This window comes from Gekko japonicus, unplaced genomic scaffold (genome assembly GCF_001447785.1).
Source record: "Gekko japonicus isolate JY-2015 unplaced genomic scaffold, Gekko_japonicus_V1.1 scaffold3166, whole genome shotgun sequence".
Lineage (NCBI taxonomy): Eukaryota > Metazoa > Chordata > Lepidosauria > Squamata > Gekkonidae > Gekko > Gekko japonicus.
Window position 1 is genome coordinate 119,078 of NW_015162570.1, and position 14,020 is coordinate 133,097.

At 49.8% G+C, this 14,020-nt stretch overlaps 1 protein-coding gene across 1 annotated transcript in view; it reads right to left on the minus strand.

Annotated features, from left to right (window-relative positions):
- The window catches only part of LOC107106293 (plasma membrane calcium-transporting ATPase 3-like), a 126,056-nt gene that overhangs the window by 71,609 nt on the left and 40,427 nt on the right, over window positions 1-14,020 (minus strand). The window contains 3 exon segments of the mRNA XM_015406421.1: window positions 277-456; window positions 6,590-6,824; window positions 9,793-10,034. Of these exon segments, the coding sequence (XP_015261907.1) occupies window positions 277-456; window positions 6,590-6,824; window positions 9,793-10,034 (657 nt within the window).

Consider the following 14,020-nt stretch of genomic DNA (forward strand, 5'->3'; position numbering starts at 1 on the left):
GTGGGGGGGGGGGGGGAAATGCGGCTGCACAGCAGCTTGTGTGAAATTGACACGTACCATGGGGCAAAAGGGAAGAAGAGCGTGGAGCAGCGCTTGTGGGAAATCGGTGTTGTAAATGTTGTTAGCCGCCTTGAGCCAGTCCTGTGGCTAGGCAGGATACAAATCGAAATCATAAATAAATAAATACATTAAAAAAATAAAAATAAAATACAACCGGGGAAAACGGGACACCGAGGGCGCAACCAGCGCTTTTGCGGAATCGGTCCGAGTGCTTACCTCCCCCTTTTCGTTGCGGATCCGCCGGTTGAACTCCTTTCCCTCCAGGCACAAGAAATCTTCCCCTGGCTGGATGATGCCGCACTTGGCAGCGATGGCCCGGGCCGTGTTGATGTTGTCCCCCGTCACCATGCGGACAGTGATGCCAGCGCGCTGGCATTTGCGGATGGCTTCTGGCACCTGCGGAAGAGACAGACGGCGCGTTGAACGGGCGCCGCTCTACGATTCAGCGCGCTTGCAAAATCTCCTTCCCCCCCAAAGACCAAATCGGCCAGCTGGTGTTGAATTAGATTGGGATTGTTAGGAACAGGGCCGGCGTCAACATCCCCTCAGGCAGGGCAGCCGCCAGGGCTCAGGGCTTCTGGCAGAGCTAGTCTGCTGTTGTGGTTAAGCTGGGAGAACCGGGTTTGATTCCCCACTCCTCCACTTGGACCTGCTGGATGATCTTGGGCAAGCCACAGTTCTGTCAGAGCTGTTCTTTAAAAGAGCAGTTTCTGTCAGAGCTCCCTCAGCCCCACCTGCCTCCCAGGGTGTCTGTTGTGGGGAGGGGAAGGGAAAGGAATTTGTAAGCCGCTCTGAGACTCCATTGGGTAGTGAAGGGCGGGGTATAAATCCAATCTCTTCTTCTTCTCTTCTCTTGCATCAGGGCCCACCCCCTCAAAAATGCCCTTTTCCTGCCAGCTCACTTATAGTGCAGGGTATAAATCCAATCTCTTCTTCTTCTTTTTCTTCCCCACTCCTCCACTCGCAGCTGCTGGATGACATTGGGCAAGCCACAGTTCTGTCAGAGCTGTTCTTTAAAAGAGCAGTTTCTGTCAGAGCTCCCTCAGCCCCACCTGCCTCCCAGGGTGTCTGTTGTGGGGAGGGGAAGGGAAAGGAGATTGTAAGCTGCTCTGAGACTCCTTCGGGTAGTGAAGGGTGGGGTATAAATCCAATCTCTTCTTCTTCTCTTCTCTTGCGGCAGGGCCCACCCCCTCAAAAATTCCCTTTTCCTGCCAGCTCACTTACAAGCACTTCGCCACCCCTTGGTCCATCTGCACACGCTGCCCAGGGCCATCAGGACAAGGGCTGTGGGCAGCACAGTTGTCTGTGAGCATGAGCAGAGGGCGGGCCTGTGAGCGGGGCAGAGAAAGGATGCAGAGTAGTGTTGCTAGGTCCCTCCTGGCAACCGGCAGGAGACAGGGGCGGGCCTTAGCAGGAGCCGAAGGGAGGCCCAGGCGACGTTGCCGGCGGCGACATGGCTAGGTCACTTCCTGCGTGTGCCAGAAGTGATGTCATCACACTGTGACATCATGGCGAGGCTGTGGTATTTGGGGGGAAACTCTATGGTAAAAAATGGCTTCCACCATAGAGTTTTTGCCCAAGTACCAGAGTGCTGCCTGTAGGGTTGCCAAATGGGCCCGGGGGGCGGGGAATCCCCCGCTTTGGCGACCCGATTTTCGACGCGAAAACTCTGTTTTCCCCTCAAATGGCTGTGGCCCCGCCCCCAGCATGCGACGTCACACCAGGAGGTACCCGGGAGTAACATTTCGCACCCCCTAGCTGCCTGGGTGCTGCTGCTGGCCTGTAGCTACGGTGGGGCTACTGGGGGCTCTGCCCCGTTTCTTAAAGGGCCAGCCCCACAAGATTTTTTTTGAGAAGATTTTTTGAGACGAATAGGGGTGCCGCCAGCGGGCAGGCTTGGGGGCAGATTGGAGCTGACGTGAAAATAATGGCAGCCTCGCTAGCCCTACCAGAAAATGTTTTGCCCCACAAGCCACAAAATCCTGGCTATGGGCCTGACACTGACGTGACACCACCAGTTCTGGTGCAGACGTTGCCATGTCGCTGGCAACGTAGTCCCTCTCCCTCCTCCTGGTAAGTCCTCCTGTCAGCCAGTTAATCAGGGGGGACGGGACGGCCTGGAGGTGGGGTCCCAGGCAACCATCCCTCTAAGCTGTGGAGTCCTACTTTGTGAACTATGGGCATTAAAGTTGTGAGTGAGCGATTTGGCTACCGCATCAATTAGTTTGCTCTGGAGCCATCCTTTCCTGAGCAAAGTCGAAAATGTGTGAGCCGGAGGCTAGAAAACCATGAGCTAGCTCACCCTAACTCAGCTTAGAGGGAACACTGGTTGTGAGCGAGTGATTTGGCTCCTGCATAAATCAGTTTGCTCTGGGGCCATCCTTCCTGAGCTGAAACAAAAACGTGTGAGCCGGAGGCTTAAAAAGTGTGAGCTAGCGCACACCGACTCAGCTTAGAGGGATCACTGGCTACCAGGGTGCCTGACAACTCTAATGTACAGACAGGAAGTGAGACTCGGATGAGTGGGTGGGAAGGATCCCCCGAGAACTCTCTGCCCAGGGCGCCCCCCCCTCCCAAATCTGGGACTGGCCCTGCTCAGAAATCTTGAGTTTTCTGTTTCCCCCACACATGCAGTGTTCCCTCTAAGCTGAGTTAGTGTGAGCTAGCTCACAGTTTTTTAGCCTCTGGCTCAGACATTTTTATCTTAGCTCAGGAAGGAGGGCTTCAGAGCGAGCGAATGTATGCAGCAGCCAAACTGCTCGCTCGCAACTTTAATGCCAGGAGCTCACAAAGTAGAATTCTTGCTCACAAGACTTAGAGGGAACATTGCCTGTGAGGTAGGTGGGGCTGAGAGAGCTCTTTCGAGGGCTGCTCCTGAGAGAACAGCTCTGAAAGAACTTGTGAGTGCAGTGTTCCCTCTAAGCTGAGTAAGTGTGAGCTAGCTCACAGATTTTTAGCCTCTGGCTCACACGTTTTTGTCTTAGCTCAGGAAGGGATAAAACAGTTACAGGCTTTCTGGAACAAGATGGATTCCAGTTGATTCTGGGAGGCCTGAAGCGAGAGGACACGGTGCCCTTCCTGGGACAGGCAGTCCCAGAAAGTGGGAGCCATCAAGGAAAAGACCCCGTTCCAAACACCAGCCAACCTGACCACTGGAAATCTAATTCAGGAGCTCCTCTGGCTCCTTAGATATTAACGAGCACTGCCCAAAGACACCGGCCATGTCTTGACCACGGGGCTGCAAACCTCCCGGTGGTGCCAAAGACAGTAGCCACAAACAACACCCACCAAGCGAAGACCACCTACAGTTCACAACTATGTTCAAAACTATATATTGCATTCATTGAAATACCAAGAAGGATTAGTGGTCACAACCCAATGGAGTGTATAGACATTGACCCATCAGATTACTCATGACAATTAAACACAGATAAAAAGAAGAAGAGGAGGAGGAGGAGGAGGAGGAGATTGGATTTATTAGTGGTCACAACCCAATAGAGTGTATAGACACTGACCCATCAGATTACTCATGACAATTAAACACAGAGAAAAAGAAGAAGAGGAGGACGAGGAGATTGGATTTATTAGTGGTCACAACCCAATAGAGTGTATAGACACTGACCCATCAGATTACTCATGACAATTAAACACAGAGAAAAAGAAGAAGAGGAGGACGAGGAGATTGGATTTATTAGTGGTCACAACCCAATAGAGTGTATAGACACTGACCCATCAGATTACTCATGACAATTAAACACAGAGAAAAAGAAGAAGAGGAGGACGAGGAGATTGGATTTATTAGTGGTCACAACCCAATAGAGTGTATAGACACTGACCCATCAGATTACTCATGACAATTAAACACAGAGAAAAAGAAGAAGAAGAGGAGGAGGAGATTGGATTTATACACCGCCCTTCACTACCCAGGGGAGTCTCAGAGCGGCTTACAAACTCCTTTCTCTTCCCCTCCCCACAACAGACACCCTGTGAGGCAGGTGAGGCTGAGAGAGCTCTTTCAAGAACTGCCCTTTCAAGGACAGCTCTGACAGAACTAGGGCTTGCCCAAGGTCATCCAGCAGCTGCAAGTGGAGGAGTGGGGAATCAAACCCGGTTCTCCCAGATTAGAGTCCTCGCGCTGAACCACTACACCAAACTGGCCCTCACACCAAACTGGCTCTCTTAACATATCCATATTCAAAACCAACAGTAGGCTCCCCTGTAATTCCATACATAGATAGTGTCTGTAGACCTCCAAACAGAAAGTGACTGCAGCAGAGAAGATGCCCACTGGGGAAAGAATAACAGCCAGACGCCTCTCCCAGGTATCAATCAAGCATTCCAATGATCTTCAACACCGACTGGTAAAACGGAACCTGATTTTAAAGGGAAGGTTCCCTTTAAATGGTTGGGGGATAGGGGGAGGCGTGTGCACGTGGCGCTGCATCCCTGACATGACAACGTCACTCTGCATGACGTCATTGCGTCGGGGATGGCCCCTCCCCCTCCTGGAACGCTCCCCCCACCGGGGAAAAGCTGTGACACCTGGCGACCCTAGATCCAGGGGTCTTGTCTGTCCCAACTCTGGGACAATCACAGAAAAGGGGTTCGACCTAAAGTCCGAGGGGAGTGAATCTGCATTTGTCTTTCCCACCGGTGTCCCAGCCTTCTGACTCTGTCTTCAAAAAAGCTGTCTACATTTGGTTTCGTTTTCACACCTCAACAGCGCTAGCATACTTTTGCATGACTGCATATGTTTATCGCCCGCTCGTGGCGGCGCCACTGGCATGGCGCCTCTGCACTGCTTTAAAGGAATGTTCTCCAAACAACATTCAAACAAGCATAGAGAAAGATGGCGTCACAGCAGCACGAAACTGATTTAAAAATGCAAATGCATATTCGACCCTTCTCTCTCAGGTAATGCCTGTGCAGTATCATACATTCAAGTGAAGGCAGGGTTTTGCTTGCAGAAAAAGGCACCTTAGAGTAAAACCCTGGGCAGAACTAGTCCAGTCTAAGCCCTTTGGTTTAAACTGCACTGTGAGTTAATCAGCTGCAGAGCTATTGGGGCACACTGGTTTGTCCAAGAAGGATTCAAGAAAGAAAGGGAACAAAATAGTTGGTTTTTATACCCTGCTTTTCTCTACCCAAAGGAGTCTCAGAGCGACTTACAAACTCCTTTCCCTTCCCTTCCCCACAACAGACACCCTGTGAGGTAGGTGGGGCTGAGAGAGCTCTTTCGAGGACTGCTCCTGAGAGAACAGCTCTGAGGGAACTGGGACTGACCCAAGAAGAAGAAGAAGAAGAGATTGGATTTTGTACCCCAACATTCACTACCCGAAGGAGTCTCGGAGCAGTGTACAATCGCCTTCCTTTCCTCTCCCCACAACAGGCACCCTGTGAGGCAGGTGGGGCTGAGAGAGTTCTGAGAGAACTGTGACTGGCCCAAGGTCACCCAGCTGGCTCCATGCGGAGGAGGAGCGGGGAATCAAACCCGGGCTCTATATTAGAGTCTGACGCTCTCAACCACTGTACCACGCTGGTTCAGATCTTCACTTTGCCTGCTTTTAATGGCTTTGGAGATGATATTTTAATGGTATATTTTGTTAGCCACTTTGGTGGCCCTATGGGGGCAGAAAGACGAGGGTAAAAATCCTGTTAATAAATAATAGATAAATATATAAACAGATTTGCCTTGAAGCTTTCTGGGTGACCCTTGGACCACTTTGGTGTAGTGGTCAGTTTGGTGCAGTTGCTGGTGTGACCTCGGGTCAGTCACAAGTTCTCTCATAGCCGTTCTCTCAAGGACTGTCCTCAAAAGAGCTCCCTCAGCCCCACTTCCCTCACAGAGTGTCTGTTGTGGGGAGGGGGAGAGGAGTTTGTCAGCTGCTCTGAGACACCTCTGGGTAGTGAAGGGCGGGGTATACATCCAATTTCTTCTTCTTCTTCTTTTACCTCACAGGGTGTCTGTTGTGGGGAGGGGAAAGGAAAGGAGTTTGTCAGCCGCTCTGAGACTCCTTTGGGGGTAGTGAAGGGCAGGATATAAATCCAATCTCATCTTCTTCTTCTTTTACCTCACAGCGTGCCTGTTGTGGGGAGGGGAAGGGAAAGGAGTTTGTCAGCTGCTCTGAGACTCCTTTGGGTAGTGAAGGGCGGGGTATAAATCCAATCTCTTCTTCTTCTTCTTTTACCTCACAGGGTGCCTGTTGTGGGGAAGGGAAGGAGTTTGTAAGCCGCTCTGAGACTCCTTTGGGGAGTGAAGGGTGGGGTATAAATCCAATATCTTCTTCTTCTTCTTCTTTTACCTCACAGGGTGCCTGTTGTGGGGAGGGGAAGGGAAAGGAGTTTGTAAGCCGCTCTGAGACTCCTTCGGGTAGTGAAGGGCGGGGTATAAATCCCGTCTCTTCTCCTCTTAACTCTCAGCCTAACCTTCTTCACAGGATTGTTGTGAGGATAAAACAGAGGAACACAGACTTCCCTTAGCTCCTCATAAAAAAGATAGGATTTTTTTTTTAATGTGGCATATCGTTACCTCCGGCCTCACGGGGTCCTCAATCCCCACCACAGCAATGCAGGTCAAGTCTATCACAATCTCGTTCTCGTTGTCCCATTCTGGCTCTTTGCCTGCCGGGAAGTCGCGGTATGCGATGCAGATGGTCCGCAGCCCGTTGCACGCCATGGGCTCGATCACTTTCTTCACCATTTCATCTCGGTCCCGGGGCCGGAAGCTGCGCAACTCCCCATTGCTATTTAGGATGTTTGTGCACCTGAAACAGCGGAAAGGAGGCACACCAGTAATCGGGGCAGACCGGGAAGTGAAAACGGCCCTTGCACAAGTCGAAGTGAGTGGCACCTGCAGAGCTACAAGCCAGCACCTACAAGGGCCGCTCAGTTCTGACCCAGCCAGAGGGGGCAACGATGAACATTGGCGCATCCATTGCCTCCTTCCACATCACTGCCACCCGCGGCATCGAAGGAGGAGGCACCCGGTGAGCTGACATGGGTCCATTCTGCACCTGACATTCGCTCCATATTTCCTCAGCACTCGACCTGGTTCCTCCTTGCCTCGGAATATCTGTTTTCATTCAATCTGGTATGCAGGTTTTCCTGTGTCAGTACTTGCCTCAGCGGTCATTAGTTGCCTGAGCCAAGTAATTCACGGCGAGGTGATAAATACAGAGGGGGAAACAGACGGAGATCAATGAAGCCGTGCCAAGTTGTCTGCTTACTGTTCCCATTCAGCTTAGAGGGAACACTGGTTGTGGACAAGCAGGGTCCTCCTCGTGTTCCTTCCCTATGCTTTTATTTGCCTGCGATCCTTTTGGGCCTTCCTTGCCAGTCTCTTGCTGAGCCTCTTTCTGATTTCTTATTGAAACACTGGGCTCCCCTCAGAATTGATTGAATGTTCACCGAGAGGAGGAACCTCCTATTTCCCCTACAACGGAAATCAGGTGATGTGTCCCATCTAAGCTGAGTTAGTGTGAGCTAGCTCACAGTTTTTTAGCCTCCGGCTCACAGATTTTTGTCTTGGCTCAGGAAGGAGGGCCACAGAGCAAATGAATTTATGGGTGATGAACCCCCCCCGATCCCAAAAACTCTTAGCTGTAGTCCCCACATCCATAAAGCTGGAAACTGGTAACAAGATGACACCGAGAGTCTTTGCCACCGTATAGATGTAGCGCCTTTGGAACTTGTTTCTGTGATTTTAATTTGCTTTTATTGTCTTTAAAGTTTTTATGGTGCCAGCGGCCTCGTAAGCTGCCCTGAGCCTGCTTCAGCCGGGATGGCAGGGTATAAATTAAATAAATAAATAAATAAATATTATGCTGGTTATATTTTACCTGTTTTAATGCTGTAAATCGCCCAGAGCCTGCTCGCAGGGTTGGGCGATTCAGAAATCTAATAAATTATAACAACAACAACAACAACAATAATAAAATTTACATGAGATGAGTGATGCGAGTCAAGTTGGGGACCCCCAACACGACGCACAGTCACTCGTACCTTCGGGGGACTCACCTTTGAAAGCGGCCCGACATTCGATGCAACTCGGGAGTGCTATGCAATGGGAGGGAGACTTCCGCCTTTCTTCCAGTGCCATTTTCTAGACTGAAAACAGCAATGGCCATTTGCTGCAGTCTAGGGCTCCACATGTCCTGGGATCATGTGATCGGGGGCACATGGCACCTGAGATAAGCCACCCTTTTCATTGCACCACACTCCTGAGCTGCAACACTGGTCCTTTCCGCACTTGGATCTCATCCCTGGTTTTATCAGAGTTCAACTCGGGACACAATACCTTGCATTTATCCCTGGTTATAATGGTCCTTTCCAGACTAGACTGTAAATCCTGGTTCAACCCTGTCCCCGAACTTACATTCTACACTACACTCAAGTTCACCACTGTGATTATCTTGGGGTATTTTTTGTTTCCACATTACCTTGAGGTCACCCCAGTTTTGCCTCACACTTGTCCTGGGATAAACAGATGGTGTTATAACCAGGGATAAATGCAAGGTATTGTGTTCGAGTTGAACTCTGAGAAAACTAGAGATGAGATCCAAGTGCGGAAAGGACAACAGCATCCGTTTATCCCGGGACAAGTGTGGGGCGAAACCGGGGTGACCTCAAGGTAATGTGGAAACAAGAAATACCCCCCGAGATAATTACGGGGTGAACTCGAGTGTAGTGTAGAATGTAAAAATACCCCGAGATAATTACAGGGGTGAACTCGAGTGTAGTGTAGAATGTAAAAATACCCCGAGATAATTACAGGGGTGAACTCGAGTGTAGTGTAGAATGTAAAAATACCCCGAGATAATTACAGGGGTTAACTCGAGTGTAGTGTAGAATGTAAAAATACCCCGAGATAATTACAGGGGTGAACTCGAGTGTAGTGTAGAATGTAAAAATACCCCGAGATAATTACAGGGGTGAACATGTGTTTAGTGTAGAATGTAAGTTCGGGGACAGGGTTGAACCAGGATTTAAGGTCTAGTGCGGAAAGGACCACAGACTCAACACAGAGAGTTGCTATAAAGATTGTTGAGATAATGTGAGTGTTATACAGATGATAAGGTATTATTTTTTGGCCCTCATTGTCATTTTAAGCTGGTTGTTATCGGTTGCTGCTGTGATTCTACGTACAGTGATTTGGAGATGAAAATTCCAAACAGCATTTACGTACGTTTATGAACCATATCTAAAGCGCTCAGTCCATTTCAAACTGGGCCACCTTTCCTGCTCCCCCCGTCCATTTTCAGTGTGCTATTCCAGTTTCTTTTGAAACAGCTCTAACTTTCGCAATATACCGATATACGTTAGCAGCACACTTGATTTTTATGTCTGAGTGCTGCCACCATGTCAGTGTATTGATATATTGTTATACCGCAAAAGTTAGAACTGTTGAGAAAAAAACAGAATAAAAAGCACTGGAAATTGGGGGAGGGGAGGCAATGCTTTCAGAAGCACGGCAGACTTTTTAACAGTGTACTGCAGCCAATCAGAAGCCCCTGAGGACAGGAGAACAGAGTTCAAAAGAAAAAAAAAATCCAGCTCAACCTCATTTGCAAATGTGATGGAAATCTGTTAGCAACTGGCAGCAGAAAAGGGTTTACAGAGGCGGCACGCAAGGGCCCATGCTGCAAGTTGTGCAGCGAGACCTACGAGCCACCTGATCCTGGGGCCGGGGGTGGCGGTTGCCATCGTTTCACACAATGAGGGAAGCAGACTCACTTTTTAAGGACGATTTCGGAGGCACCTTTGCTGAAGAGACGGTAGCCGCCGTCAGGCATGCAAGTGACGGTGCTCATGGACTTGCGGACAGAATTAAAGGTGTAGACCTTGTAGAGCTTCTCCTCAGGGATCTGGTCACGCACTGACTGGTAGTCCCGCCTCAGGTTGACCACGAAGCCCAGCAGCGAACACTCTGTCTTGTTGCCGACCTGGCGGGGCAGGCCCCCTTCTTTCTCTGGAGGCTGAAGGAAACGAAAGCAGACTCAAGGCGGGCCCCCTTCTCTGATTTCTCCCAACGACATCCATTCCCGTTGCGAGAATCAGAACGGTAAAGTTCACAGACATGAACCGTCAGGGTCAGGCTTGACTACTCAGACTGGCCGCAGCTCTCTAGGGTCTCAGGCAGAGGTCTTTCCCATCACCTACTAACTGATCCTTTTTAAGAGAGCCGGTTTGGTGTACTGGTTAGGAGCGCGGACACTAATCTGGGAGAACTGGGTTTGATTCCCCACTCCTCCACAAGCAGCTGTTGGTGTGACCTTGGGTCAGTCACAAGTTCTTTTAGAGCTGTTCTCTCATTAGCAGTTCTCGAAAGAGCTCTCTCGGTCCCAACTACCTCACAGGCTGTCTGTTGTGGGGAGGGGAAGGGAAAGGAGACCGTAAGCTGCTCTGAGACCCCAAGTGAAGGGCAGGGTATAAATCCAGTCTCTTCTCTTCTTCTCTTCTTCTTCTGGAGATGCCAGGGAACGAACCTGGGACCTTCTACATGCCAAGCAGAGGGTCTTCCACTAAGCCACAGCCCCTCTGCTAAAGCAGAGCTTCATACATAAACACAGATGAAGCTATACTTAATCAGGCCATCAGGCCATCAAGGTCAGTATTGTCTACTCAGATTGGCAGTGGCGGAAGTCTTTCCCATCACCTACTAACAGATCCTTTTTAACTGGAGATGCTGAGACCGGGACCAAACCTGGGACCTTCTGCATGCCAAGCAGAGGCTCTGCCACTGAGCCAGGGTCTCCGGTCAAGGTCTTTCTCACCACCTCCTGCCTGGTCCTTTTAACTGGAGAGGCAGGGGATTGAACCTGGGACCTTCTGCATGCCAAGCAGAGGCTCTGCCACTGAGCCAGGGTCTCCGGTCAAGGTCTTTCTCACCACCTCCTGCCTGGTCCTTTTAACTGGAGAGGCAGGGGATTGAACCTGAGACCTTCTGCATGCCAAGCAGAGGCTCTGCAACTGAGCCACAGTTTCTCCCCATATATCCCTGTTCTGGACTAAAAGACTAGGATCTCTCAGTAACTCTGTCCTGCAATGGGCATTGAATCTATGAACGGGTGAATATTTACCATATAGACTTTAACCAATTTAACACTAGTTTCCTCTCTCCCAGAGAACTCTGGTGTGATGGGTGACCTTTGTCTTGCTTTGTGAGTCATGAGAAGAAGACCAGGCATTTGAGAGACTTCGGTGACCTGTGGTTGTTCAGATTACAAGCCTTTTATTTTGTCTAGCGATTTTTCTGCTTGACTGCTGCGGGAACAGGGCGGGGGCTGCCTGGTTGCCATGGATGCATGTGAATCATGCAAGGTAAGGCTTTGGAAGGAAAAGGGTATATTGAGGGGAGGAGGTCTGAACAAGAGAGAGAGCCGTGGGCTCAGCAGATGGGCTGGTTCTGCGTATGGCATTCGCTTCACAAGTGAAAGCGACATGCAATGCAGAGGGGAATTTCTGTTCCAATGTGAGTTTGCTAAAACAACGGAGGGAAAAGCCACGGCAGAATCGCCCTTCTTTTTAAGCTCGATGGAACCAATTCTCGCTTGTCCGTGAGTGTTCATATTTTGTAATTAAATAGTCTGAACAGGCCTTTTTTGACCCCATGTTTTATTGATGTCAGAACAAGCATGCATTATTGAACAGTACTCTTAGCTGTTGGGTGTAGCAGATGTATCCTTTTCTATTGGGCCGGAATACAAAATTTGCATCACCATCCAGAGCATTTCCCCTTCTCCTTAGAGCTGAACTAAACACAGCGGCAGCTGGCCCTTCAGGTCTGCAAACCACCAAAAAAACCCTATACAAATAAAGTATTAGACGACAAACAGTGTCCTTAAAATGAGCCCAGCAAGAGAACCAAACTGAAGCAAAATAGACTGAGAGTTAACTTCTAGAGCAGGGGTGTCAAACATGTGGCCCGGGGGCTGGGTCAGGCCCCCGTGGGGTTTCCATCAGGCCTGCAGTGGAATTGGCCATCTCCTGCTTTCAATTCTGCTGCTGCTGTTGCTGCATCATAGCTTGCTCCACCAGACTCTCTTAATCACTCCGTGATTTCATGTTTTAACCTGGGCCCTAGACTCAGAACTCTGAGCTTGAGATTTCTGTGGTGAATGTCAATAAATCAAAAGTAGGTTTGCAGCTTACAGAGCTAACGTTTTAACCATGTTTCTATTTTAAGTAAAAAAAAAAAATCTTTGCGTTTCTCTCTCTTTATAAAGTTTATATCTCCACTCAGGGGTCATTTCGTACAAAAAGAGCTGCAGGAGCTTATTTGCATAACTCATTTGCATATGCCACACCCCCTGACAAAGGGCAGGCATGTTTAAATCCCCCCCACCTCCCCGAGTTTCTCCGCAAAAGCGGAGAGGCTCAGGGGGAAAAGGAGACATGTCTGCCTGCCTGCCTTTCCCTTCCCCAGCCAACCCGACGCCACAGGCTGGTTGGGGAAGCAAAGGACAGGTATGCAAGCATGCCTGCGTTCCCTACTCCTGGGCTTGTTACTCTCGGAATGCCGTTCCGGCTCGTTCCCGCTCGAAATGACCCCCTGTCTCTGCTACCTGGCATTACATTTCATTACACACACGGCCCAGCCCAACAAGGTCTCATTTGTGTCAGATCTGGCCCTCATAACAAATGAGTTCGACACCCCTGCTCTAGAGGTTTTGGGGCTCCACCATTGAGACAGCAGCCTGAAGAAGTCAGAGGAAACGGACGGTGACCTAGACAACTCGTAGCCGCTTCATTTGTGACTGTGTTTGGAGACAAACAAGGAGCGGTTGATAACTTCAGTGAAAAAGGACTGTAAAAGAAAATACTAATTCATTTTAAGAACACTATTTGTTGTCTAATACTTTATTTGTACAGGGTTTTTTTTTGGTGATTTGCATACCTGCATATGCTGTACATCCATTGGTGGTTGATTTTGGCCCTTCAGGTCTGCCTTATGAAGTAGGAGATACGTGAGATTTAAAGAGCAATAGGAGAGCCGAACCTTTCCTTCACCCACTGTTTAAAGGTAAAGGTTTCCCTGGCTTGAAAGCCAGTCGAATCCAACTCTAGGAGGTGGTGCTCATCTTTGTTTCCAAGCCAAAGAGCCAGCGCAGTCCGAAGATGTTTCTGTGGTCATGTGGCCGGCATGACTAAACACCGAGGCGCATGGAACGCTATTACCTTCCTACCAAAGCGGTACCTATTTATCTACTTGCGATTTCTTGCTTTCGAACTGCTAGGTTGGCAGGAGCTGGGGCCAGAGATGGGAGCTCACTCCGTCACGCGGCACTCAGGTCTCGAACTGCCAAGCTTCTTGTCCACTTGAGCCACCGCAGCCCTGTCACCCACTGTTTACCTCTCCACAACTCTGTCCCCAGGGAATTTTTCTCCCAGCAGGGCTGATTTCTGGTATCAGAGCCTGGCTGAGGGGGAAAAAAAACAACGTACAGACTGACGGGAAGGTAAGCGGCAGGACGAGGGAGGGAAGGGGCTAAGCACCTCTGAGCCAGTTTGGTGTAGTGGTTAACTGTGCGGACTCTAATCTGGGAGAACCGGGTTTGATTCCCCACTCCTCCACTTGCACCTGCTGATGTGACCTTGGGTCAGTCACAAGCTCTGGCACAGCTGTCCTCGAAAAAGAGCAGTTTCTGTCAAGAGCTCTCTCAGCCCAAAGCCGTAGTTCTGATAAGAGCTGTTCTTGAAAAAGAGCAGTTTCTGTCAAGAGTTCTCTCAGCCCCACCTACCTCACAGGTGTCTGTTGTGGGGAGGGGAAGGGAAAGGAGTTTGTAAGCCGCTCTGAGACTCCTTCGGGTAGTGAAGGGCGGGGTATAAATCCAATCTCTTCTTCTTCTTCTTCTTTTACCTCACAGGGTGTCTGTTGTGGGGAGGGGAAGGGAAAGGAGTTTGTAAGCCGCTCTGAGACTCCTTCGGGTAGTGAAGGGCAGGTTACAAATCCAATCTCTTC